This window comes from Myiozetetes cayanensis, unplaced genomic scaffold (genome assembly GCF_022539395.1).
Source record: "Myiozetetes cayanensis isolate MyiCay16 unplaced genomic scaffold, myiCay2020 scf17, whole genome shotgun sequence".
NCBI classification, from domain to species: domain Eukaryota; kingdom Metazoa; phylum Chordata; class Aves; order Passeriformes; family Tyrannidae; genus Myiozetetes; species Myiozetetes cayanensis.
The window spans coordinates 7,935,865-7,963,565 of NW_026087378.1; the positions used below are offsets into that span (position 1 = coordinate 7,935,865).

The 27,701-nt window shown below is 49.1% G+C and overlaps 1 protein-coding gene across 1 annotated transcript; it reads right to left on the reverse strand.

The window, feature by feature from the left end:
• Window positions 1–3,807: 3,807 nt before the first annotated feature.
• On the reverse strand, window positions 3,808–8,885 carry LOC126638333 (pancreatic secretory trypsin inhibitor-like). Its single transcript, XM_050312119.1, has 4 exons — window positions 8,731–8,885; window positions 7,213–7,253; window positions 6,490–6,602; window positions 3,808–3,880 (listed from the first exon to the last, which is right to left on the reverse strand). The coding sequence occupies exons 1-4, from the start codon at window positions 8,783–8,785 to the stop codon at window positions 3,808–3,810; spliced, it is 282 nt and encodes a 93-aa protein (XP_050168076.1). The 5' UTR covers window positions 8,786–8,885.
• Between the last annotated feature and the right edge of the window lie 18,816 nt (window positions 8,886–27,701).

The window sequence follows — 27,701 nt, forward strand, 5'->3', positions numbered from 1 at the left end:
GAAAAGTTTCCACCTGAACAGCAAATCCTGGTGAAGGAGTGCAGGAGAGGTGCACCTGGATGGCAGGAGAAGGGAGAGAAGGGGAAACATTGCCAGCTGCAAACCACCTGCTCCTCCCATGGATGTGCTGGCGCTCCCAGGGCAGGCAGGCTGGGAGCTGGCAGGGGCTGGGCCCTGTGGGTATTCTGCTCTCTGTGGAGCCCCAGCTGCTGCAACCATCATGGTTATTTTTGGCATTTTGCCCCTTTGTCATTCAGTTACTTGTTTTCCTAAGCAGCACGGCACTGGGGCAGGAATTGCATTGCTCTTTGCCCACACTTCCCCAGGCTGAGGCCTGTCCCCTCCTCCCTCCCCTCATTTGCATCATCCTTTGGGATTCTTCTCACCCACCAAGTGCCCCTGGCCTTTCCCTTTTTGCCCTGGCTGAGCCCTCTGGGAGCAGCCAGGAGGGAAGATGGAGGGAGGTGGATGGCTGCATCCTTCCTTTGATTTGGCAAACCCTGTTTTTCCCCAGTTGCATCATTCAAAATGCATTCAGGTCTCTCCCAAACACAACACTAGAAATGCTGCCCTTGGAAGGAGCCTGAAAGGCAGCAGCTATTTAGGCAGACAAAGAAACCAAGAACTGAAGCCTTTACCCTTCCTCCCCTTACTCTTCCTATCCCTGACATCTCACCAGCACTGGAAACAGCATCACAGAAACACAGGGAAGCAAGGTGGTGCCTCAGAAAAGTCAGGCTGGCTGCTGGCAGGACAGCTCCAGCTCTGCTGGTGATCACATGGCAGAGGAGCAGCTAAGATGAAGTGTTCCCCTCCTTGGCTTCAGGGAGGAACCCTTATGGGAGCAGAAAACTGGCTGCTGAGGATGAGCCTAAACTAAACCCAGTGTAGGGGTCAGTGAAACACCTTTGCACCTCCTAAAGCTTCCTCAGATTTGCCCTTGTTCAAGTCAAAACTGATGTATCTACAGGACCCATTCCCTTCTGGAAACTTGCCGCTGGTTCTGCCTGATACATCCCCACTGCGCAGTACCTACACAGCAGCCCTTGCCCTGCTGCTTCCCATGATGTCAAGCCTGATATGGACCTTGCTGTGGAATGGATGTGGCTGACATTTAGCAGGAATGCCAGTTCTCGTCAGAAGAGTGCCTGGGGAGATGCAGGCTGCGCTCAGCCATGCGGCTGACGAGACCTGCTGTTTTGCAGGCTCGGTCAGCACCTCACTTCATTGAAGAAATGCTCTTGGCTAATACTGGGTGATGTTTCCCACAAATGGCATGGGCAGAAAAGATGTTTTGCTTGGCATAAGCTGGCCTCAGTGCAATCTTTCCAGTGTTCTACTGAGTGGAAGAAACCAATTTGGATGAGTTTGGAGCCAGGCTGGGTTTAGCCATGCCACAAGGTACAAGAGCAGCGAGTGAACTGCATGAGGAGGCTCAGCTTTCCCCCTGCCAGCCTCACTTACAGAGATCTCTCCTGGTAAAAGCTGTGCTCCATTTCTCATGATGCAGCAGAATCAGCAATATCCCAGCTGTGGGAGATATCTTTCCAGGATTCCCTGTGTGCAAAGATGTCAAGACAATTCAAAGTCCCAAGCCTATCTGGGGCTACCACCTGTAGTGCATTAATTTTACATGTGGGCAAAGTGAGTCGTTTTTCATATCTTCCTCGATCACAGACTTGTTGGCAGATCTGGGAAGAGGAGCCTGTGTTCCCCCCGCCCCCCCCCGCTACATCTAATTGCATTAGAATTTCAAGTGAGTTCTGGAGCTCTCTCAGCTCCATCATGCCTTTTTTTAGTATGTGTATGTTTCAGCCACTTCTTCATAAAGAGAACTCATCTTTCTAAACACAGTGAAGTTCGGGAGCTGCTAAGAACCAAGTGTTTGGCTTGCCCCAAGTACGGCCATTTACTCAAGGGCCATGATTCTTAGGAACCTCATGAGGATTTGACCCCCCACTCTGCTCTGTCCCAGGCTGTTTTGTGTTGACTCACAACAGCCCTTTGGCAAAAGCAGTGGAATGCCCAGCTCTCCAGGGAACAGCTGTCAGGACTGTGCCAGTGCCAACACAGACACATCCCTCCAGTGCAGGGCAGACCCACCGGGACCACTCACGTTCCTTGTGGCCGCCCGGGCGGAGCATGAGCTCCCTGCCAACCTGCCTGTGGGTCCCGGGGCGTGAGGAACAGGGATGCGGTGAGGCCGAGAGCACCTCGGCTACCCCACCTCAGCGGGTGCAGCCTCCCGGCAGGGCTGGGAGGAGCAGCACCGCCAGCCCGCTGCGCGCCCGCGGGGCCAGCGCCGCTCCCCGCCCGCCCGGCCGGGACCCCCCCGCCAGCTGCGGGATCCAGCTGCGGGATCCAGCTGCGGGATCCAGCTGCGGACTCGGCTCCGGCAGCGGCAGCGGCGCCGGCTGCGGCGGAGCAACAGCGGCCTCCAGTGCCGAAACCTCCTCCCGCTCTCCATCCAGGGACCCGCACTCCGCGTCCTGCCGCGCCGGGCGCCGCGCGGAGCCACAGAATCACGGAATGGGTTGGGAGGGACCTTTAAAGGGCGTCTGGTCCAACCCCCATGCCATGGGCAGGGACATCTTCCGCTAGACCAGGTTGCTCCGAGCTCCCGGCAGCCTGACCTTGAATGTTTGTGGGGATGGGGCATCCACAACTTCTCCGGGCAACCAGTATCACACCACCCTCACTGTAAAAAAATTCTTCCTAATACTTAACCCAACCCTGCCCTCTGTCAATTTGAAGCTATCCCCCCTTGTCTTGTCACTCCAGGCCCCTCATAAAATGTTCCTGTTCAGCTCTCTTGGGAGTCCCTTTAAGTACTGGAAGAGGCTCTAGGCTCTCCTTGGAGCCTTCTCTTCTCTGGGCTGAACACTTCAGCACTCTCAGTCTGTCTCCATTGCAGAGATGCTCCAGCCCTTGGTGCACCTTCTTGGCCTCCTCTGGGCTTGCTCCAACAGGTCCATATCTTTCTTATGTTGGGTGTCCCAGAGCTGGACACAGCACTGCAGGTGGGGTCTCACGAGAGCAGAGGGGGAGAATCCCTCCCTCAACCCACTGCTCACTCTTCTTCTGATTCAGCCAGGACACAGATGGTTTCTGGGCTGCAAGTGCACATTGCTGGCTCATATCCAGCCACTCATCCACTGGCACTCCCAAGTTCTCCTTGGCAGGGCATGTCCTCTCCCGCCAGCCCCTGGTACCGGTAGCAAAGCTCACCAAGGCCACTAAGAGAAACGAAAAGATTTTTGCCTAGAAAAACGGAGGTTTTTGGGTTTCCTGAGGCACTGGGTAGCTGTGATCTGCAGGACAAGTGTGAGGCTGGTGACTCTTGGTGCACAGGGACCATGTGATGGGGCATATGGACAAGGCTGGAGGTATGTATGTCAGTGTGGAGATGACTTGTTGGACTCTTCCTCCTGGCAAAGACTCTGGAGTAAGGGCTTTAATGCCCTGTAATTAACAAAAATAATTGCAAGTGATCAGAATGCTAAAATCTCCTATTGTGTGGATGCTGGAAATTTAGGAAAGAAAAACAAAATTCCTGATGCAAAAATGAGCCTTCTTTTTAAGCCTGGCTCTCTCCTTGGGCATGTCCCCGCCTTGTCCCTGCAGCTCTGTATGGACATAACCAGAACAAGCCATATTTTTCAGCAAGGTACTATAAGTGTCAGGGAAAGGGGTCTGCTGTGTGTGTAAGAAATCCCAAAGCACGACATGGTAATGCTTCCACTTTATTAGGAGTTTCTGCAGGTGAGGGACAGCTTTGTGGTCTCTTCTCCAGAAAGGTTGCACCTCTTAGTTAGCAGATCGTGGAGATGGCTTCAGGCACTTTCCTCTGTTCTTTATGCGCACATTAGTGCCTCTTTGCCTGGAAGAGACATTAAAAATGCTGGAGGGTGCCTTCAGGTCCCTGAGACACAGAAGAGCCTGGCTCAGAGGACAAAGGCAAAAGGAACAGAAAATGAAGCTTAAATCATCATCTAAGTGTTATTCACAGCAAGCAAGGCCACATATTCTTGACAGGGAGTTCAGGGTTACCATGGACATGTGTTAATTAATTCCAGTAAGCTCAAGAGTGCTTCCTGACACCTCCTGGCAGAATAATTCACCTCTGTTGCTGCAGGACAGCACTAAGACACCTCTAATGCCTGTCTGGCTGCAAACAATAAAGGTTATGAATTTGTTTTGTAGGTTTTTACAGACAAATGCCTGCCACTGTGTCTTGTTTGGGGTCTGGCCTGCTCCCATTCTCATGATTTTTTCTGCAGCAAAAGTGAGGGATATATGAAAAAGGCACCTTAAAATTTTTTTTTTTCCCCTCAGTAGTGGACCTGATTACTCTGAATTTTTCCATTTTCACATAGAATCACGTCGTTCTCCTCTTTGTAAAGACAGACCCATTTCTCAGGTGCATAGAGAAATGCTGGTAAAATGATTTGCATTTTGCAAAACACATTTTGTATGCTGGTCACAGTGAAGTGACCAAAGGCGACAAGTGAGACACTGCTGCCGCAGGGACCCACCAGATGCTCTCCATAGTTATTCCCAGAGTCCTTGCAGGCTTCCAGCTCTTGTCAGACCAGTTGCACACACAAAACTGCAAATGACACTTTATCCTGCCTCTCAGCTACCTGACTTTCCCCTATGAACCAAAGCTCTATAGATGAGGACACTCTGTTTATCTCTCCCCGAAGACATTTGGCACCACACAGCTTCAGAGTCCTGGTGCCTGGCCCAGATCACCCTGGCCAGGAGACCAAACAGCTGTTGTTCCTAACCTCAGCATTTCTTTGTTTGAGAACAGGGCTTGGGGCTCTGACCCGCAGGAGCAGCAAATTTCCAGCTGCAGCTGCTCAGAGCACAAAGGGGAGTTTGAAGAGGTCCAGGGACACAGTGCCTGTCAACACAAGGCGGGTACCAGCCCCAGCTTCTCATCCATCCCTTCTCCCCTCTGACTCCTGTTTGGCTCTGAAGATGCCACCAGCTCAGTCTCTTTCTTTTTTGTACCCTAAACTTTCCTTCTTGTGACCACTGAAGTCTCCCAACCCTCTGAAGCTGTTCCCTGCACTGGGGAGATGAAGCATCCTCGATGCCACTTTGCACCCAGCATAGCTGACTTTGGAGCCTTTCTCACTCACTTTAACCCACTCTTGGTTCATGGCCAATGCCCTAATGATGTTGTGTCTGATGAACCTCCCACCCCCATCTGTTGCACAATGCAGGCGACAGCTGGTGCTGGGCTGCTGCCTTCCAGCACGGTCATTACTGCCCTGCCAGGCTGTGCTGGGTCATTAACCGTGGTGCCTTTGTTCAGGAGATCCCACTCAGCATCTCTCTGCCTGACTGCATCATCTTCACCCTTAAAAGGTAAACCAGCAATTGAGCAGGCTAGGAATGGAATATAGGGCAGCAGCCTGGGTTAATGAAGCAAAGAGGGGACAACCAGACCAACAATTCTTATCCAGGCTCTTTTTTCTAGTGATTTGGACTCTGTTCCTTGTCACTGCAGAAGTTAACTGGGAGGTGATGTGCTCCTTAGAGCAGAATTTGGCTCCACATTCAGGGACATAAAAGATGGAATTTGAGCTTCTGTTAGAGATGACTCTGCGGGTGGCAGATGGGCTTGTGAGCCTGATCACCAAAAATCCCTACCTACACCAGGTGAAGTCAACAGTGAAGCTCCCTTAACCCTGCAGACTGGGGCATCTGGCTCCAGATAAAACTCAATCTTCCCAACAGAGATTTTCAAACCACCTAATAGCATTGAGTTGGAAGTAATTCCTTCACTTGTCTGACACAGAGTGCTTCCAATGTATAAATATACTTTAAATTACCTAGGGCCCAGGCCAGATGAAGTGAATCAAATCTTGCCAGAGACATTGCTAGCATTTGGACCTAGCCTTCTGCTAAAACAGTACAATCTGGCACCAGCACAGATTAAATATAAAGCTCATTCTTAAAAATACCCAGAGCAAATTGTATCCTTGCATATGTAGAGAAGACAGAAAGCAGAGCTCAGCTATAAATCGCTGAGGTGAAAAAACGTAGTTTTTCCTCAGCCACCACACATCCGAGGTCATCTGGAAAAATATTTTTCTGCCTGCATGCTAGATCTGGGCAGACTTCGAGGACTTTGCCATTTGTCTGAGATCCTGGATGCCCGCCAGCACAGTCTGAGCTATCGCTGCAGTTTGGCAGCTGCAGGTATGGGGAGATTTGGGCCGTGCAGTCCCTGCTTGTGGGCAGCTCATGTGCTGAGCTGCACACAGTGGACCTATTTCTCAGCCACAGTCCACGTGCTCAGAGCAGTGGGTGCAGCATCTGTGCGGGAGGCCAGATCCGTGCCAGATGTGCTGGGCTCACTGCCCACGCTCCACCCAGCTGCATGCAAACAGCTTTCTTTCTAGGAAATCCCAGGCATATGTAGTAGCCCTCATCTGTGTGATGTTTAGCCTTGCAGCAGGTCCAGATACTCACATGTTCTGAAGGCACAACAGACACTCGTTGCTGTACAGGACGTCATCCGTGCCACAGACGGGTTCAAAGATCCTTGTACAACCTCTGTTCAGGTTGAAATTGCCACAGGCTGGCTGGGGACACAAAAGAGTAATGTTGAAAATGTTAATAATTTTTTTGATTTACTGAAGGAGCTCTGCTTTCGCAGTGAGGTGCACATTTTTTCTATCTTGATAACCCATCCCAGCTTGCTCAGAGCTCTGCTATGAGCTCTCAGAAACACTGGGATCTTTTGCCACCATGTTCTTTGGCCAGCTGAACTCCTGGCACACCTGCTGCACACCTTAGGAGTAACAGTACAGAGTAAATAAGTGCTCCATGGGCAGTGCCTGACCATATTCTTCTCAGTTTTTATTTTTATGCCCCAACAATACCTGTCCTCACACTTGCAAGCCACAGAGCAAAGGGAGCTCTGATCTTCTTGGCAGATGACAGCAGTACTCAGCTCTTTAATAAGTTTTCCTCCACTGTGGGGTAGGGGAAGGGGGGGGGAATGGAATGCAGTGGAAAACCAGGACAATCACTGGGATTTTGCTGAGGCACAGCAGGTGGAATGAGATTTCCAGACACCAATATCTTTGGGCTGCCATCTCACTACACTTCACTGTATTAAGCAATGGTGGCTCCTCAGTTTTATGGGTTAGTGCTGTCTCACTTGTGCTACACAAAACCAGGAGCACTCACCTCTGTTCCTCTTCCAACAGCTCCATCCGCCTCAGCATTTCCTAGAGAAAGAGTGGGAATAGAGAGAAGGGGGAGAGAGAGAGAGAGATGTCTTAGCACCCATGGCTTGGGCAGGTTTGAAGGGGGACTGAATAAAGATGCTTTAGCCTGAGGACTGTATGTCTTCACTCAAATACCTTTATCCCAGAAAACAATTTCTTCCCATGGATCTCCCACATTTTTCATCTGTGTCCCTCCCTGCTGCATATGCCTTTATCCCCTGGCAGAAACACCATGATGGTGCAAGGCCCTGCCAAGGCAAGATGCACTTCTAGTGACTTCACCTGCCAGTTGTCAGGAGCAAAGGGGGCTTTTCTTACCTCTTATCACACATTCATGAGTAACTGAGAAACTGCTGCTGATGCTGGAACAGTGCTGGAGTAAATCCAGGGTAATTTTTCTACTGTCAGTAGGTTTGTACCACAAAGAAGCAAAGCAAAAGACAAGTTGCTGAAGGTCTCTACTAGCAGGAGAAATGATTGGACCCTGAGGTCTCACACCAAAGCTGGTGGGAGCAAGCCATGGCTTTGGTTGGCTTCTCCAGCCCTGACCTGACATCTGGGATCACATGGGTGGAACATGCAGTGAGTGTATTTTGAAAAACAACCCAGATTTGTTCAGCAAAAGTCAGAACTGAAAAGATCTTGGGTTGATTACAGATCCAGAAGTCATCCATATGGAGAGTTTAGACTATATCTCTGTTAACCACCAGCCTGGTGCAATAGCAGAGGGGCTGTAGAGAGAAATGTTTTGGTGTTAAGGACGTGGTACATACTTGTACTCACTGTTTGATATTTCAGGGTTTTACTTTGGACTAGCACTGGTCCAGACCCAGGAGCTGTAGCTCACTATATGCTCAGTTCATCTGAAATGAGTCCAGATTTTGTGCTCAGACAGCTCTGCAGTGGCAACTGCTGCACAGTAAACAGGATGATGGAGAACTTGCTTTGAAGCTCCCTCCTGTTCTGAATGAACCCACAAACACAGACATCCCTGGTGAGCAGGACCTGAGGAGCAGCAACAGCTCATGTTCGCATCCCTGTGCACCATATGGGATTTTGAAAACACAGTTGGCTTAAACATTGGATTTGGTACCGAGAGCTGCATTTTCCCTTGCATAGATTCATTTCCTGTCTTCTTGGATTTGCTTTTTTAAAACCAGAATAGCACCTATTCAGTCTGAAAGGATCACACTGTCCTAGAAATCAGAAGCTCCAGGCTGAATCGTAGCCCCAAAGGAAGAGCATCAGCTCAGCAGGTCTGCTCATTTTTGGGAGCAGGTGCCAGGCACCCTTTCAAAATCTTTGTTTTAGGCTTGCTCACAGACCACTGGTTTAAAGCACGTTGGCCATTGCAGCATTCCCTGTCCAGGGCCACCCAGCACCAGCTGGCCCGTTCCCAGACTCACCTTTCCATGTGACAGACCTGGGAGCTTTAGCAAGGAGAGGAAACGGCTCCGAAGCAAAATGTTGCACTCACCTTGGTAGCAGAAGAGTGCCAGAGAGAGGAGCAGGAAAACACCAGTTGCCTTCATGGTCAAGGTGATGTTTTACTGTGCACAGCAGAGAGAAACTGGGACACTCCTCAGTCTGTCAGAGGTCCTGTTGCTGCTGGGACCTTTATACCTTTCCCAGTCTCTGGCACCACACCAGAGCCAGCTCCACCCCACAGTCTTGTGGTGACAACATTCAAAGTACTGGGACAACACCAGGTGGCAATTGGCTCATTGGTGTGTGCAAAGATGAAAGGCTCTCCGAAGCCAATGGAGTTAACAATCCTTATCACCAGCAAGGGCTGGAGCCCCATCCCAGGTGTGGGAGACAGCCCCGGGTCTGTGCTGCAAGCTGAGATAAAGCAGCTTTGTACAAGAAGCAGGTTGGAGAAATGGGCAGGACAGCAAGGGAAATACATGTGTTAGTAGGATTAGTGTGGCTTTGATTAATGGCCCTGTTGCTGCCACTTGCAAGGTGAAGGAGTTTGGTGAAGCCACTTCTGGGTGAAGATGGTTTTGATACACACACACCTTTCCTGTGGTGCTTTCCACAGAGCAGAGCTGGGGTGTTGCAGCTCCCATTCCTTCCCTGGGCAGACAGGGACAGCAGCAAGAACTGCTGCTGGAGAGCAGGGAGCCTGGCTGTGCCTGGGGCTCGCTTGAGGCTGCACATTCAGTGCTACTATTTTGACTGCACATCTCTGATTGCAGGCAGCAGCCGAGATGAGCCGTTGGGTTGGATGCTGCTCCCTTCCCCTCTCCCTGCCCGTAGTTTGGAGTAAACCCTGGGGATTTCCTACAGTTACACCACCAGTGGTGCATTGCAGAGAGTGGATCAGTCCCTTGGGTATTAGAAGGATTAATTAATGTTTCTAAAGCACTTTGATATCTCAGCCATAAATCACTGGAGAAGTGCAAAGCAAATTATTACTAATGGGGGCTTATGACTCAAAGACAGATTTTTAATTAGCTGAACAGGAAAAAGTCAATGCCAAGAGCAATTCAAGGAGCTGTTTGTGAAAGAGAAATCTCAGCTCCATTGGCAGCTGCTCCACTGTCCAAGGGATACCCCAGTCCGAACACAGCTCTGGAGGATGCTTTCCTCTGCCATGAACATCTCTCATGATTTTGCTTCAGTGGTGAGGGAGATTCCTCCCTCTCAACTGGGTTTCCCTCTGACCTGTAACATGAGGCAGAAAGAACTGCTCCCAATTGCATCTATAATTTTAACTTAGTGAGTAAAGCTGGTTTGGGGTGTGACCTGCCCAGCAGCTCTCGATAGGTGGGCTGAGTGTTTGTGGACCTCTGAGTGCAGGCAACAGTCCTCTAATGTGCCTGGGACAACAGTTCACATGGTGTTATCACCCTCTTGAGGAGCAAGAGAGGAGGGATAATAATTTTTTATATCTGAAAGAGATTCATCTCGATCCAGCACTGTCCCATTACGTGCCAGATCCACAGTGTGAGTAGAGCCAAGAGGTGCCAATAGGTGTTTTGGGCTCAATCCCCAAAGCTGGAAGGGGACTTAGCAAGGGCACTGATGGTTACACAGCAGGGCAACTGGGAGAAAGATTTTCCTTCTCAATCTGGAACGTGTACACAGAGCAGTACTGAAAAGAGTTTCTCTGGTTATCCTTGTTTGGGATGTGCCCACTCCTGGTAAAACACATTTGCACATTTTTCAGTTTAGAGATCCTTGCTCTAGCCAGGAAATGTGATACTTTGGATTGTCCAGAAACAGAAACATCTTTCCTCAAATTCCTTGCAAACATCCAGGCACGTTTCCAAACTTGAGTTTGATGGGTAAAATCCTCAGCGTTTATGAGAAATGCTCTGCAGGTGGGAACTGTGTTGGCTCTTAGACGTTTCAAGTGTGTAACACTGTGGTTTTCTCCTTCCTCCCCAACTCGGAGGCATCAAAGCAGAGGCAGGCTGCTGACCTCCCCCTGCCTCCTGGACACTTCTTTCTTCATCCTCTTACTGCTTAGACTTCTGATAGCTTTGCACTGACTGAATTTCATGTTCCTAACCGCTCCCAGAGCTGGATGAGATTAAGTACTTTGCTACTGAAGCAGGTTGAAGAAACTCCAGATTATGCAATACAATGGACTGAACTTAATTATTCCACAACGAATTGAGCCAAACCAGCAGAGTCAAGGGCACTTGCCTTTGCCAAAAGAAGGATCCAGCACAGACTGCTAAGGCTCCTGCAGCTGAACATCAGGCACACTTGGTTTTTAATGCAGTTTCTCCGTTAGCAATTGCCCTTCCTTTCCAAGCGTCTCTGCTGACAGCTGTGTGTTTATGAGATGCCTTCAAAACCGTGGGATTTCAGGGCTCCTCTCTCCTGATTGACATCTATTCTATATCCTTCAGGAAAATCAAACAGAAATGCTTGGGGCTCATTTGACTGGGGAGGAACGAAAAAGAGCCGCAAACTGCTACTGCGCTGGGTGCTCCCGGTACCGTCCTCGGCAGTGTGGGCTTTCTCAGGATGTGTCACCTTGTCAGAGCAGCGTGTTCCTCCAAACACATCAGCTGGAGGAGTAGAGAGAAAAATGAGTCAGGCGGCTCTGCCAGCCGTGCTGTGTGACTTGCCGGGTGCGGCGCCTGTTGTGGGGAAATGGAGAGGACAGAGAGACCCCGAAGGAGGTGCTGGTATGGGATGGTGTCCCCGTGATCACCTTGTTGGGTGATGGCCACTACACGTGGCATGGGACAGAAGATACCTGCAGTTGCTGGTGGTGTCTTCCCTTGGCTTGTGGAAGGCAACTGGAGAGGGAATTGATGCTACAGAAGGAACGTGGGGAAGGAGGCAAGTTGAACTGTCAGGTCTGCCTCCAGGTGGACCAGCTAGAAGAAGTGATTCTCCTTCTCCAGGATGAATGTCTACATCATCCTTTGGCCAAATCTGAGTGCTTTCAAGTTACATTTTTGTCAATAGTAGAGTGCCGCAAAGGAATAAGAAATTGCGTTGCAGGGGAATGAAAAGTTTGAGAAACTACCTGTCTCCCTGCAATGGTCCATCCATGACAGGCAAGAGGACTACTTGTTGTACCAGGGCCAGTATTTGTTTGTTGTGAAGACCTGATGTCCAGAGAAAAGCCACCAGTGCCTCTAGGAAATTGCAACAGAGTCACCAGTCAAAAGCATTCAAAGATCACAAACCAGACCCAGATGATACATGAAGGGCAGGCACCAGAGTGTCCTCAGTGCTCGGGATGTCAGCAAGGCAGGTGGAGACTTTGCTGCTGCCTTGCAGTGGGTGGGATGAGTGAAGTTTGGAGAAAGGCCGATGCAAATGTGAAACCCAGAGGTGACAAAAAAACAGTTCCCAAAGTTCTCTTGGGTCCAAAGAGCTGCTTGTGTTGGATTTAAAAGCTAAAATCCCTAAAGCTCTGTTACCTGCTGGGTTTGCCAGGCCTGGAGCTTCCAGGTGTATTCAGGACCTTGCCCATGGTATCCAAGACGGTTTTGAAAGCAGTCAGTGCAAGAAGTGCAGGAAAGCAAGCCCCACACAGCAGCACATCCATGGAGAGGAGGAGGTTTACTGTGCATGTACGAGCCTACTGGGAGATCTGCAAGTCACCTGGAGGAAAGGAGATGGTGCAGCTGGATCCATTCAGGTATGGGAGACAGCCATACCCTTTTGCCTTAGAAGGTGAGAGCTAGCAGCATGCAGTGATCAGCTGCTCCTGTATCCAGGGGATACTGCTCAAACACTGATTTTTCCTGCAGAAAAAAACCCCAAACATCAACCATAATTTGGTCTGTAGTGATTTTTGTCTTGGATTCTTTCCCATTAATGCTGAGAAAGCTCTTCTGTTGCTCTGGGTGCATGGAAGATATTGAACACTCTGACAAAGGAATTCTGTGAGTAGCTGCTGGGAAAGCACCCGATATTTTCTCCAGCTGTAGGAGAATCTTTGGAGCCCAGGATAGTATATCAATTTGTTTTCTCTTCTGTTCTGGAAATCTTGCCCTTGGGACCTCTGTTTTCTGGGAGGGGGCTGAGCATAGCTGCAGGATAAAATTAGAAAATTATCATTTCTACTTTTACTAAAGCTTCTGCTTTAGTATTGCTGAACTTACCCTTCAGCAAGGGCAGCATGTCCATGATAGAGACCTTTGGATGTCTGCAGGCATTGGCAGCTTTGCCTGAGAATGGGTATTGCTGACAGCAGTGTCTGAAGACAAAGACATCACATAAATCACAGCTTGTTGAATTGTTCAGAAGAGACCATGCCTGGATGCCAATCAAATGCTTCCCAAGGAGGATGAACATGATGGGGACAGGCCTTGTGTTTGCAAGGATTACTGGCTGAAATTGGCTGGGGTGGAATCACACAGCTCCCTGCTGTGGGGGTAAGTTCCCAGCCCAGCTCTTGGCCTGTTTGCCTCTGCTCTCCTACCACTGCAGTGACAATGAACCCCATGGGCTCATTCCATGAAACCTTTTCCTCCTCTGCTATGGCTTACTGGGCAATGACACGTGGCTGGTGGAAATACCCTGGGCTGTGGTCAGCTCTGGTCACAGCATTGACCTCGGGGCTCTGTCCCTTGCAGGTGGAACAGCTGCTGCCACTGGCTGCCCAGGAGTGTCCCTAGTCAGGAACAGTGCAGGGGGTTCTGGCTCTGGCAAGGCTCTCCTCTCATCGTTTGTGCCCCTCTTCTTGGCTCCCATGTGGGATCTCCATGGGATGTGGAGGCAGCGGGAGCACATGAGGTTGGTCCTCCAGGAAACTGGAGATCTGCTTTTTTTTTGCTTTTCCTGGCATTACTGGAGAAAAACTATCATTTTTCCCACTCCTACAGAAAATGCCAAAAGCAAAGTATTCCTTCATAAAATTGCTTCTTTATTAAATCCTATCTGTCTCCCGCCTCCACATCCGACTGCCCCTGCGGCTGCCAGAGAGATCCAGGGCAGAGTGATTAAGCACTGCGGCCAATAATTGGGTAAACACAGATTTCAATCTCCTCCAGCAAGTCACTCCCCCCTTTCTCCAGCTAGAATCAGCACCCCCTGCCCACTCCCTCTTTCATGGAGCTTAACAAGATGGGAAGCATATGGTATATGCTCTGAAAGGACCATATGGTCCTTTCGGGGTCACAGACTCAGGGAGGATGATCTGGTCTAATCTCACCTTCTGCACAGCTCAGGCCAGCTCTGTTCCTGCTCCCAAGAACCACATGTCCCTTGTCCAGGGCTGGACCTTGCTTTGAACTATGGGTGAGGCAACTTAAAAAAGAGCTCTGGTATGAACCTCTCTTGATAAGGATCCTGGATCTCTCTCGCCTGGTCTGTTTGGATAGAAGTTCCTGTCTTCCTGCAGCTACTGCCCACTGACCAGAGAAGATGTGGACACCCCATCCCTGGGGCCAGGTCGGATGGGGTTTTGAGAAACCTGGGCAAGTGGAAGGTGTCCCTGCCCACGGTAGGGGGATGGAACAAGATGATTTTTAAGGTCCCTTTCAACCCAAACCATTCTGTGATTCTGTGATTCTGTGATTCTGTGACTGTTACCTTTATGTCCTCTTTCCCCCAGGTGAGTTTGAAGTGATTATATCTGAAAAGTGTCCCTTTAGAAAAGTTGGATGAAGTCTGGGTGAACTCTGGATGCATTGGCCTGGCTGCAGAGCTGGTGAAGGATTGGCCAGAACACCGGGAGAAAGAGCTAGGGCCCTCCCAGACCTAAACAGCAAAAGAATGGGAAACAGCAGAGACAGGGTAGGAAGGGTTATCCCACTGGGATAGTATGAAAAAAAGTCACAATGAGGGAGGAAAAACTCTGCTGCTGGACCAAAAAGGCTGCTGAGTCCTTATCCTTGCAGAGGTTCGTAACACGACCGAATGAAGTGGTATTTTCCACAGAAGTTTTCAGAAACTGGTAGAGAAGCAGTGGCCCCTCTGTGGTCCTTGGCTAAGCTGAGGTCCCCAGAACTAGGAGCTTTTTCTAGTGGAGGTCTGAAACACATAATCTTTTCACATTTTTTTCCTAATGTCTTGAAAACATTTTGTCAAGTTTTTATAATACTTTCCATTACTTTGTAAGCTAGTTGATCAATAAAAAGAAATATAGTGCAAATGACTTCCATTACAACCCCAGAAAGACTCAGCATTTCTAGCTGCTCCTGTGAGTTCATTGGCAGTGCTAGTGGCTATTGATACATGGCTTGCTCAGAACTCAGAAAAACAGTATTGTACTTCTGATTTCAACAAAATACATGGCCAGAGGATGTTGAAACTCTTTGGTCCCTCTCACCAATTAGACAATTAGAGGACATGAGTCTTTTCGAACAGAGAGCTCTCAGCCTGCTCAGTTCCATAGGAAAAATGGCTATTAAAAAAAATTAGAAAAGTGAGGAAAGAAAGTAAAGGAAAGTAAATTATGAAATAAGGCTTTAATTTCTGACAACATTTCTTCTTCCTGTTAGCTATGGAAAGATTTTAAAATGGGAAGTGCACTTTTTCACAGGCCGATAGAAAAGAGATTTTGGGAGGAAAGAGAGAAAAAGTAGCAGACATAGGCTAGAGCTGGGGAAGATGTTTCTGCTGCTGGACTCTGGTCCTGAACATACCAAAAAGGGGAGAGAAACGACAGCAGAGGTTGGAAACACTGAGCCTGTTTCCAGAGATGGCTTTTCCTCAAAGCTTCACTGCCACGAGGCACTGTGAGATCCATGTCATTTCAGAAGTTCATTCATAAATGTGTACTTCATTCTTGGCGAGCTCTTGCCCTGCCAGCATCTCATGCTACTGCTGGTTGTTTTAGCCACAACAAATGTGTGCTTGTTAATCGTTGGTATCTGCTCTCCGGTTTGGAAAATCAATGCTCCGTGACCCCATCTGTGCGTCAGCAGGCTGCACACCTCTCTGAAAGCAATCTCCCCAAAGCTGATAAATGGTGGTCAAACACTGCTGATAAACTTTAGTGAACAGGTATTGATCCTGGGGTTGGGCTGAGATTAGATACGGCCCAACTAACTCTTGCTCCTTTTCCTAATGACTCCTTCAGGCTCAAAGACAGAGGCTGGATTTTCAGGCTGCTAAAACAAGGACACTGTGATGCTTTGGATGGCTGGTGGCTGAGGTTGATTGTCCCTGCAAAACTGTGCTTTGTTTTAAATGCTGAGAGCTGCTCCCAGGACACAGATACAGGATATTGGGGGAAGGATTCTGGGGTATAAGGGCTTTGGCACCAGCAGTCCTGCCATGAAAGGCGACGTTGGTGGCTCCATGTGCTTTCAGCTACGGTCAATGCCCTTGATTAAAGAAGGATTTTGTCTTTGATTTAGAGAGCCTTTGAACATAGTGGCTAAACATTTCTTTTCGATCAAGGGTTTCCTTTGATTTCTGCATGTAGTCAGCTCCCTATGTCCCTCGGTGAGTTTTGCACTTGAATTGCTTCCCTAATAAATGTGACATTATTTTTGATGCCTCGTACATTTTCAGCCTGGTAGGGAAAACGAGGTGCTTTGCAATGAAGGCACTGTCTTCAGCCCATCAGGGATATGAGGAGCAGTCCTTTTGCTCTGTTAACGAAGATGAAAAAAATCTACTGCTGAACCTCCTTTTCCCCAAGCAGCTTTTAAATTGGGTTTTTTTCCTTCTACATGAGGAAGTGGCTGCCAAAGCCCATGGCTGCTGCCTGCAGTATGCTTTTCCTTCTTATCCTTATTCATCCCTGCCAAGATCCTCTTTCCTTCATTCCTTCCCATTTTCTGAGCGTCTGGAAGCCCTTAGCTCACAGTTTGCAAGCCCCACATACCAAGAAACTTGGTTTTCCAGTTAAAAAAACAGCTGAGATTCTCATGTTATGCTGTGGTTTCTGTAGGAAATACCCAGAGATGTTGCATCTTGTATTTTCCCTCCATGTATTTTGGAAGAAGAAATCTAGGCTGCTCCCAAGCTCAAGGCAGCCTCACAGTGCCTGGTCTTGGGGCAGCTGTTCTCCAGTGCTGAGATGTTTGCCAGGAGCAGATGGTGATGAGAGTGCTGGAGGCAGCTGATGATGCTGATCATGCTGTCCTGCATCTGCCTGTTTAACTGAGATGCCCCTGAGCTTTGTGCTTTGCTGTTCCTCTGCTCAGGCTGAATCACAGAGCTGCCGGTGGCCACAGGTCCTGCTGTCCCTAAGAATCCACCAGGATTACATGGAGGGTGACCAGACATTCCTGGCAAAGGGCTGGGCGGCACGAGGTGCAGTTCCCTGCAGAGCACAGGAGGGATGAGGCACCAGGTGTCCTTGTCCCTGAGCCCAAATATCTGTCTGTCCTGTCACCCTCACTGTATTGACCAGCTGGGGCCTCAGACCCACACACCTCTCCCCAGTCATCTCCATCAGGGTGCAGACATGGATCAGGCACAGATACAGATGACCAGGTCCCTTTTAATCCAGGAACTACAGTTCCATCTGCTGGGGCTGTCACCTGTGGACTCATTTTTGCACTTTGAGCCCTGCTGACATTCATGTCCTTTCACTGGGTCTGGCATTTTGGTGATGAGGAGGAGCCTTTCTCACTGAATCCAAGCTCTGCCATTCCCTGGATCCTATAAATTCAGCTTTCAGCCATACAGAGCTCTGGGATTTTTATGGACGTGGAACAAAGATGCATAAATGATAATTAAAACCTCTACAAAAATATTCAGTCTCAGCCAGAAGTATAAGTCATAAATAATTATCATGATGACCAGCTTTGCATTTATGATGATGTATTATTATTACTAGAACTAATGTTATAAGACTGAGAAAGTCAGCAGCGAACTGAGGAGGTCTCTGGGTTCTTCCCAGAGAACAGGGCAATGGACTAAATGACCCTGGGCTTTCAAGCATATTGCTTTTATGTTCTTCCATTAAATTAATATTTAAAAGGGGGGGTTAAAACATTGATGACATGTAAGAGCTTTACTGCATGTACGTTATTGGATTTAGGTCTTGCTCTGTCTGGAGCCTCAGGATTGCTCATGCATGTGGATTGAAGGAGCCCGTGGTGTTTTACCACGTTAGAGCAGTTAACATCACCTGTGTGTGTTCCTTAATGAAAAGCACAGGAAGCATTTTCAAACAAAGTTGTTGTTTGCCATCCTTCAGACTTCCAAAGGTGAGTGCAGGCTGGCCTCACCTCCACGTCCAGTCAGATGAGCCCTGGAGAGAGATGGAACCAGTTTAGAGATCCCCTCACAGCTGGCACTGCCACATTGCAGTGTCCTGGAAGGGTGTCCTGAGCCCACCTGGGTGCAGCGTGCCGAGAGGTCACCCCTTGCCCACCCTCACTGGCACCAGGGTCTCCCACACAGCCCCTCTTACAGCCCCAGCACTGCCAACATGTGTAAGCTTGTGCCAGGTGTCGCAACACCCCTGTTACCACCCCAGTTCCTGGGCACTGGGACTGCATGAGGAGCTCTGCTTCTGCTTTAGCCCACTCTCTCTCTCTTTGGTTCAGATGAAAGCTGAAAAATGTGAACCACTCCAAACAAGCCTGTTGGTAAATGCCATTATTTTGAAGAGGCTAAAGAACCATTTGCGGTTTCTAAGCCATGATTCATGATCATCTGGGTCTGGTTTGTGATCTTTGAACGCTTTTGACTGGTGACTCTTGCAATTTCCTGAGGGCACTGGTGGAGCTTGTTGCTTCTTGCCTCTCTCCGGACTTCAAAACACTCAGGGCCTAGACAAAAGTAAATCCAAGCTCTCTTCCTCTCAGGCAGCTTTCTGCCATGCTGATCCCACCCTGTCTGGAGAGGAATTGCAAACACCAACCTCAGTGTATCCTACGCTACCGTCCTAACCCATTTTCCATTTTGCTTGGTGGCTGCTGCCCACAGCACCCATCTCCTGGGGAGACCCCACAGCCCTAGCTGCTGCTGCTCTGCCCCTCCACAGACAGGAACCCCTGGCAAAACCATTCCATTTTATCCAGTATTTTACCCACAACTGGCACAACAGGGAGAGGACACCAATGGCCCAGCACCAGAGCTGGAAGACTTCAGCTCCTGCCAAACCACGTAGAGCTCCTTGCCTGGCTCTGGAGGAAATATTCAGCCAGAGATCTCTGGTTCCTGCTTGGGGATGGTGTATGGACTAGTGAATTCAGCAGGTCATGGGATCAGTGGCTGAAAGGAGCCCCTTGCAGAGTGGCAAAGGCTTGTCAGTTGAGGGACACCTGCTTAGGATGTGGGTCACGTTTCCACTTCTTACAGAAGAAATTTAAATAAAAGATTTGGTGCCTCCCCTTCAACCCCCCCCGCTCCCCCAACCCTCCCTGCTGAAAGAAGAACAGCTGCTAAATGCTGTTAATGTTAAAAGCCCTCAATTAGGAAGAACACTAAGGAACTACACAGGAAGCCAGAGAGCTGCTCTGTAGCTAAAATAGCTACTGTGAGGTGCTGTGATAAAGGAGTGAGACTGGAGAATGACTTGCCAGAGTGACAGTTCCTTCCTGCCTTGATGGACCCCTCTGTGGGAAGGGTCAGGACTCTGCCTGGGAGTGGGAACATCCCAGTGTGCCAGTAGCTGGGACTGGTACTCTTGGCAGAGCCTCCGTGCACAGCAGGGTCAGGCTGTCAGGAGCAAATCTCACAGATAAGGCAAACTAAAGGGATCTTCAGCCTCACATCCAAGTGCTCTGCTCTTTCCCACACAAGCTGTGAGATGGGATTGTTTTTTTTATACAGACATAGAAAAAGAGCAGCCTCAAGATGGTTTATTCAGACCCTCTAACTGGTGTTCAGAAGAAGCTGAGCTCTCCCATGTGCAAAGAGCAGGGCTGAGGCAGGAGCAGGCTGGAAGGGAATTGGCTCCATCTGGGCCAAATTCTGATCAGAGGAGGGGGGAGGAGGAGATGACTTCCAGAAAGGCAACCAATTTCTCTCCTTGTAAATAAAAAGCTTCTGGCATCACCTGCTGCTTATCTTGCTGCAGTGACATGTAGTTTCTTTCCAGGACTAAAGCGCACAACCCTGGCTCCAATAGGGGCTTAATTGCTATTAATCCTGTTAATTGAATTTAGTTCTCCTGTGCCACTTTAACACTCTGACTGAGGGAGGGAAATTGAAAAGAAAAAGGGTGGGAAACAAGCTCAGCTGGCCCAAGGTATGTGACTCCTCCTGATAGTATAAATATGTGCCCTCCACACTTAAAGGGAGGCTGGATGGTTTGGGCAGGCAGCAGGAGGATTGTGTTGGAACTGCCTTGGGCACTGCAACAGGAAGAAGCAGATCCTGCTGTAATTGGGTTGCAGACTGAGTGTGAGTTCTTAAATTAAGTTGAATTCCAGGTAATAATGAGACTTGGGGCAGTAGGGGACTAAGTATACTCTCAGGGATTGCCCTGCTTTTGTAGGGCTTTATTTGAAATCTGGTGTGTGACCTATGATAGTTTATTTGGTTTCAGAACCATGTATTTGGGGTATGTGGGCAGAAATGCTGATTTTTGACTCAGTGGTTCCTCTCTAGGGTGGATCTTTCTCAGATGGCTCAGAGGTTCTCCAGTCAGAGCTGTGTCTGCCTCTGCTCCTGGGCAGGCAGGGCTTTGGTGTGTGCCAGGTTTATGGGGAGCCCTGTTGTGCTGGCACCTGCACAGAGCTCTGTGCTCACCAACTCCCATTGCAGGAGAGTCAGAGTGAGCTCCTGAGATACAGGCCTATATTTTTTTGGCTGGTTGTATTCCTGTGAAGGAATGAATTTTAAGAAGTGACTTTGTGGGCAATGAAATCCATTCCCTCTTTGTAAACTATATGAAATACAGTATTTGAAAGCTTTGTTCCTTCTTGGGCACATCCAGAGCCTGGCTGCTGTTCCCTGGCTGAGCATGAGATAGCTGGGTAGCAGTGGAAAGGTCTGGATGTTGTTTCCCTGATTTCTGGAGTGAAACCTGCATGTTGGTTAAATCTTCAGACATCCCTTCCGTGGAGTCAGGGCAGTGCAATGCTGCTGTGCCATATACAAGCTGGCCATGGATGCATAAGGTGGTGGCTGATTGTTTGTTTGTCATTGTTTTTTGTTTTATTTTTGAGAGTGTTCCTTGGGTTTTTGCTCTTGCCCCCTGCATTTTCCACGAGCTGATGGTCCTCACCAGGCTGCGGCAGAGGCAGAGTCAGGCATGTTTGGGGAACTGATGCCAAATAACAGCACAGAGAGGTCTTTTAGCAATGATTGTGTCAGCCTAAATCAGAGATCTGAGGTGAGTCAGAGGTTTAATTTAATTGGCTCTAAAATTAGAGTAGAGTGCCTATAAGGGGAGGAAGGCAGGGCAGGAGGAGGGAAGATTTGGGGGTATGATTTACAAGTGAGAATTGAGTAGTACAGGCTGGTGCTGTTTATACAGACTCATAGCAGTGTCCCGTGGCCTTTAATATATCTAATGAGCATGTTTTATACATAAATTAGTGTGCTGAGCTCAGTATTGGCATTCATTGTATGATTTAGGCAAGTCAACTTCTGGTTTCGCTTCCACATGAGACGGTGCTTTTGTCTTTTGTCTTTTTTCTCTTTACAATTTCTATAGAAAAGGATATTGCCTTTTAACATGTGCATATTATCTGGTATCTGGCACAATGGTACTGGAGCTTGTAGTGACTGCTGCAGGGTAAATATTTGGTAAAAATGGTAGTTCATACACAAAGAATATGTCACTCTTCTTGCTGGGGATTTCCCCTTTAGCTTGAACTTTGTTTTGCAAAGTGGTTTAAGTATCTGTCATAGTGAACTCTTTTGCCATACTTGAGAAGTTAAAGGCCAAGGTTAACAAGCTGTTGGTTAAAGAATGAAATCTAAATATCTTGGTGGCCAGTTAATGAAAAAGCAAACTTGGGCTTGAAAATGGCTTGGGAAGTAGATTTCTTTGGAGGGGGAGAGGGAGGGAGGGATTCCACCTTTCAATCACTTTTAAGAAAAAGAAGTGCAAGTTAAAGGCTTATAAGCTTGGCAATATGATAAAGAATCCACCCATCCATTAAGAAATTTCTTGTAGTGAACGTTCCAGAGTCTTGCTGAGCTTGGGCTGCTCCAGATTTTAATTCTGTTTTGGGCCATGCTGCAAGGGCTGCCTGGAGGAGTTTATAGGAATTTTGTGAGGGTTTTGCATCACTATGGGGTCAAAGTAAACCCCACAACTGTTATCTATGGTGTACTGGGTTTGTGGCCACGCCATGCAATTGCAGTATTCAAATGCACATCTAATCATAGTGCATGAATAGAGTGAGGTGGTCTCCATGTTCATCTCCAAGGTGTTTCTAGGCAGCTTCAGCTCCTTTCCATGCCCTAACAAAGAGACGAGAGGTTCAGGAGGGGAAGAGATGATGCCAATGCTCAAGAACTTTACCCAAGGACAGGGTTTTAATTTGTGAAGGGAGACAAAGCACACTCAGAAATTGTTACTTGCTGAATCCCCAGGCAGGTATCTGTGTTTTTCTCCTTTCCTTGACAAAGAGTATTGGCATGAGGTGTCAAATCCCATGCTATGCTGAAGGTCATGACCAGACAGTGCATCATCCAGCAGCTCCGTCCCACACGACCACATGGAAAGGGGGAACAGCCCAATGAGTAGACAAGAATATTATACAGAAAAACTGCTGCTTTTGGGGTCTGGCTTGCATGGGAGTTATAACTGATGAGGTGGGAGGGTGCTTGGGGGCCCTGGTGGCAGGGATGGGATGGGGACCAGGTGTCAGCAGGTGGCACTGTCTGCTATAAGCCAGCCCCATGTTCTCCCTGCTCCTTGGGGTGCTCCTGTGGGAACGGGACCTGGGGCAGCCACAGCTCTACTTCCCCTCCCTGGGGCCCATTTGCATCCACACTGTAGGTGCAGATGTGACACCCCCTGTGTAGGTGGACAAATCTGGCTCTTTAAGATGCTACTGTGACTTGAGATCTGTGCTTAGCAATAAATTTAAGGCATGTTCTGAATACCTGTTTAAAACAGTACATAGTGATTCTTGATGCTAAGAAAAGCCTTCCCTTGGGATGGTGCTGTATCTGGAATAGAAGTAAGGTTTCTACCCCCACTGCCTCTAATAACTGCAGTTAGAGAATTGCATTTCATCTGCCTGAAATCCTCCTGCTGCTTCAGCAAGACACTAGACTGATTTCAGCTCTTTCCAGTATTGATCTAACATTGCAGAGCATTGTTTAAAGGCTGCCCCTCTCCATCCAAAAGGCTTTGGAATCCCTACATCTTCACAAGGTTTAGTGAGCAATTTGGGACCTCGGGGTGAGTGGTAATGAATAATTGTCAGCAGCTAGAGCTGAGCCACAGCCATTGGGAATGATGAGAAAAATGAACCAGTGCTTCCTTGTAAGCCCTGCAATTGTGGGTTTTTCCTGCCACTGGAGCAGTGGAGGAGGAACAGGAGTCCCACTCTGGGTCAGCCGTGTTGCAAAAGCAGAGAGACTTTCACTCACATGCTCTGAGGAACCCTGGGGACAGAAATTGCTGCTGAAGTGAAAGGGAGCTGGTAGCAACATCCCAGCCCTGCCTGGCCCGTCCCACAGCGTCACGGGAAGAGCAGGAGCACTCCTGCTGCTCAGGCAGTCCCTTCTCCTGGGTGAGCAGTAACATTCCTGAAAAGGTTATAGTAAATGCAGCCATCACCAATGATGGGCTCTGGTGTGCAATCCCTCCTTGTGCGTGCCTGCACCCTGCTTTCCCTCTCCATAGCTCCCTGTCTTGGGGCTGTTAGGGACCAGGGTGTTTCCTTCCCTCCTCCTCAGCATACCTGGTTGCCCTTGCGTGAGAGTTCTGCCCACTGAGTCTGCTGAGGAAGAGAGGAGGGCATTCCATGTCTTCAACAAATAAAGCATTTTGTCACCTGAAATGACTTTTTTTGGCTGGTTATACCTTGGAGGTGCCTGGTGAATGTGGGTGCTGTGCTCCTTGCTGGCAGTGTTTGAATGAGTCCTGATTGATGCAGAGCATGGCTGAGGGAGAATGTCAGTCCCTGTGACACAAGTCTCACCCTGAGTGAGCTGCCACCTTGCTGGTGTGACACTTCCCGCAGTTTCACAGTAGAAGACCAGCTCCCTTTCCAGCTCCCTGCCCTTAACAATGCCTCAGAGTTTTATGGGGTTCCCTAAACTGAGCTCTGCCCAAGCTGGAGGAAATAAGTGTGACTTCAAGTGCAGAATGAGCTGGGATGTTCTGCCCCAGTTTTAAGCACTGCCAGAAGCTCATGTCATGTCTTGGCTGTCTGTCTAGCTGTGGTCACATCAAAGTTTGTCCCCTTACTCTGGTACCATCCCTGCTGAGCTCTGTTTTTTATTGCAAGATGCAGGTTTTTCCTGGCTTGCTAAAAACACTTATTGTGTCTGTGCCCCTGGCTCTCCAGCTGGTCCTGCTTGCTCTGTTGGTGGCCTGCTCTGTCTCACTTGTCTCAGATCACTTTCCTTCCAGGTCCTTGACTGATAAACAGAAAGTGCTCAAGAAGCCAAGTCATATGAGGCATGGAGAAAAACAAAGTTGCTTGGTTTAGCTGCTGTAATTCCTGCAGCATTTCCTCTGTGTGAGGTGTACCTGTCCCTTCCTCTAGTGGCCCAAGCCTGGGGCTGGGAGGTAAGTGCAGACAGCTGGGAATCAGTGAGGGATGGCCTTAGGAGAGGCACTTAACTCTCTCCTTCTTACTGATGGGGAAATGGATAAAAATAAAGATGCTTGCCTCCCTTGGAGGGTGGTGAGAGGATTAATTGGTTAATGTTTGTGATGCACTTTGAAGTTGAAATAGGGCAGATTGGTACTTGGCAGGATTGCAAAAGCTCAGTGTGTCATGTGGAGGTAAAGGCTGTGCTGAGGAGGCACCGTGAGCCTTAACCCTCTGTCCTTCAGGTGCCAGGCACCTCACGAGCTGACCTGTGTCAAACACAGGGATTAGGAACAATGGCAATTGTAACACTGAGACCTTTCCCTCCCTATTAAGTCCTGGGCCAGCCTGCACCCTTGCTCTCAGGGATGGGCTGTCATGCTGCAGCCCAAGTGGCAAGGTACAGCTCTGGCTGTAGAGGTGGCAGCACTGTATCCTCCCAGTCCTTGGGACAGAGCTGTGTGGCAAGAAGGGCCGGCACGTTTTGTGATGAGTGAAATCTGGTTCCGGGTTCAGTGTAGGGGAAACCAGAGGCAGAGTGGGGTTGAGTAACACGGGCTCCCTCCCCGGGAGGAGCATGAGAACCAGCGCACCCAAAGCAAGAATGTGTTTGGTGACCTGGGTATAAGCCATGGCAGGTGGGGGTGGCAGTACTCGAGCTGTGTTTAGCCTGGGTGTGTGTCCACCCACTGGAGGTTGCTCAACAGGCTGAAGGAGGAGGAGGCAATGTTCACTCAGCTGCTGATGGTGCTGAGTGCCTGATGGAGGATGAGCCTGCTGAGGATTTCCTGCCACAATGGGATGGCCCATTCCCAGGGAACAGGGAGCTCCCATGGAGTGGCCAATGCTCTGGTTTTTGAGACAGAGCACTCCTGGGGTCTGTGTGCCAGCCCTTAGGACAAGCCCTTTGCATAGTGCATGTACTGCAGGACATCCACAGAGGGAGTTTAAAACAATTTTCTCTTTCCTGGAGTAGTGGACAGGGAAAGACTTTGTCCTGCAGGATGAGCAGGGACAGAGCCAGCAGCAGAGCTGGTTGGCACACCCAGCACTGCCCTGAACGAGACCAGACTTGAAATGTTCCTTTTGGAAGGACAGAGCATGTAAAGGTTGGTCAGCATTCATCTGCCACCTCTTGTGGTCTACCTCCTGTTGGAACAAAGCTGCTGGGGGACTGCTGGATGTAGGACTGTACAAGTCAGGTCTCTCTCATCCCATTTCTCTGCTGTCCATGGCCCCTCGCAAGCAGGCCACCTCCACAGTCCTCCTGGCTTTGTGCCACTCGTGATGCAGGGAAACCTGGAGATGGTGCCAGCCTCTGGGTGAGGAAGGTTGTGGTGATAGCAAATGTGGAGGCAGAGGGGCAGTGAGCTATGTGTGAGCCTGGCTCCAGACCAGCAGCAGCAGGAGCTGGGTTGGTCACTTGTGTGCATCGACACTCATTTCTGCAAAAGTCTTGGACTCTTAGCCAATCCCATGTCCTAAGGCTTTCTCAAGGTCTGGGGCCAGCATGTGGTATTGGGATGGGTGAACTTGTAGACCTCCAACAGGCATTTGGAAAAAAAGCAAGGGAAGACCAGACCTGAAGCCACCTGGCCTTGTGGTAGCCCAGAGCTGAGCTACAACCCTGTGGAAACTGGCAGTATGTGGGCAGACAGACCCTCCTGGAGCAGCCTGGCAAGCAGATCAAGGGGTTTGAGTGGGCGAGGATGAGTAGCCTCCTAGGGAGGAGCAGCCTGTCAGAGAAGGCTGGGGGTGGGGGTGCAAGGTGGAGTCTGCAGGAGTGTTCAGGTATCTTTCACTTTCATTGGCTTCTCCTGCAACCTGAGCCAGGAGGCAACACTGCAGGCAGCACCCTGGTCCCTGCAGGGAGACTCCTGTAGTCCCGTTCCTGCCTGGCAGAGCAGGTGGGACAGCTCTGCCTGCGGCACAGGATGTGTGTGCTTGGTGGTTACCCGTGGCTGCTCTGCCCCACTCCTTTCCCCTGGGAAGGATCAAACTGCTGCTGCAGCCTGTCATCCAAATCTCTCCAAGTGAGGAAGAGCTTGGGGACCTGTTTTATGAGGGTCAAACAGATGTAAATAGCTTTTCTACAAAGATTTCTGCTCCATTTCCCCCATCCCAAATGCTCTAACAGCCCCTGAGGAGGTTTCTTTTTGCTTTGGTTGCTGTACCCTGCTGAGTACTCAGCCCACACAGCCAGTTCTGGGCTCTCCAAGGTTTCTTCAAGAAAGCAGCCAAATGTTTGTTTTGTGGGCACCCTTATAACGCATATGGGTTTTCCAAGGAACAGCCAAAGGCGGGGGGAGGGAGGAACTATAAGGAACTCTTCATCTGGGTTGACTCACGCATCTTGCTTCAGATGGGTTTGTTATTCATCGTGTACCCATTACTGCCTGGGGCTTGCTTAGCTCCATGCTCAAAAAAGGTTTGTTTTTTTCTTCTGCTTAAACCACATCACTAAAGTGTTGCTGAGCACTTATTTGCTGTTGCCATAAGTGCCTTCACTCCAAAACTTTGGGACAATGCAAGGCATAACTATCTTCCTCCTTTTCTGTAGAAAAGAGTTTTGTTCCTGGACAGCCCTACCCCACCCATCCCAAGGAAGCTTTCCTCCCAGCTGGAAAACTGTCACACCAAGTTAAATGGCATGCAAATATGATGGTCTCATTTGTGGGTTTTTGTAATGACAGCTGCAAGCAAAGAGTAAGATGGGGAGGTTAAATTTTGCCTGCAAATCCTCTGGTCCTGACCACCAGTTGTATGAACGATGATTAAAAGCAAAACTAATCATTTGAAAATGAGGGTTTCCCATGGAATGACAGCTCTGCTTTCCAGTGCTGTTGTCTTTTGTAAGTGAGCTGACTTTGGCTCTGGGGATTACTGAGGGAACTTTCAGTGCCCTTTTCTCTGGAGGTCTGTGTTACCAGGGACCGCACTACTGTCCAAGGACATGTTGCTATTAGGGCACTCCCACTATGCCTACTTAAAGAAAATCACCAGAACCACTGCTTGGGCTTTATTTTTGGTGTCAGAAGGTCCTGTAGAAGGAAAATCCAGTGATAATGTGCTAGTTCTGGGAGGGGTGGACTTGCAGAGATGGTGCTCTTAGGGAGGATGGGCAGGGGAGAAAGGAGTTAAGGCCTGAGAAGCAGTGACATCTGAACTACTGTTATGAACCTCAACTATTAGAATTAAACTTTGGCCTAGTGGTTTCTATCACTAGAAGCTTTTTGTTACAGCAATCGTGTCTAGTGAAGAAACTCTCAGCTGCAGATGGGTGAAATGGCTGTGCAATGTGAGCTCTCCCAAACCTCAGTGCTGTTACCATAGACCTCAGCAGATGAGTGTGGAGAGATGATGGGAGACAGTGAACTGACAGCCT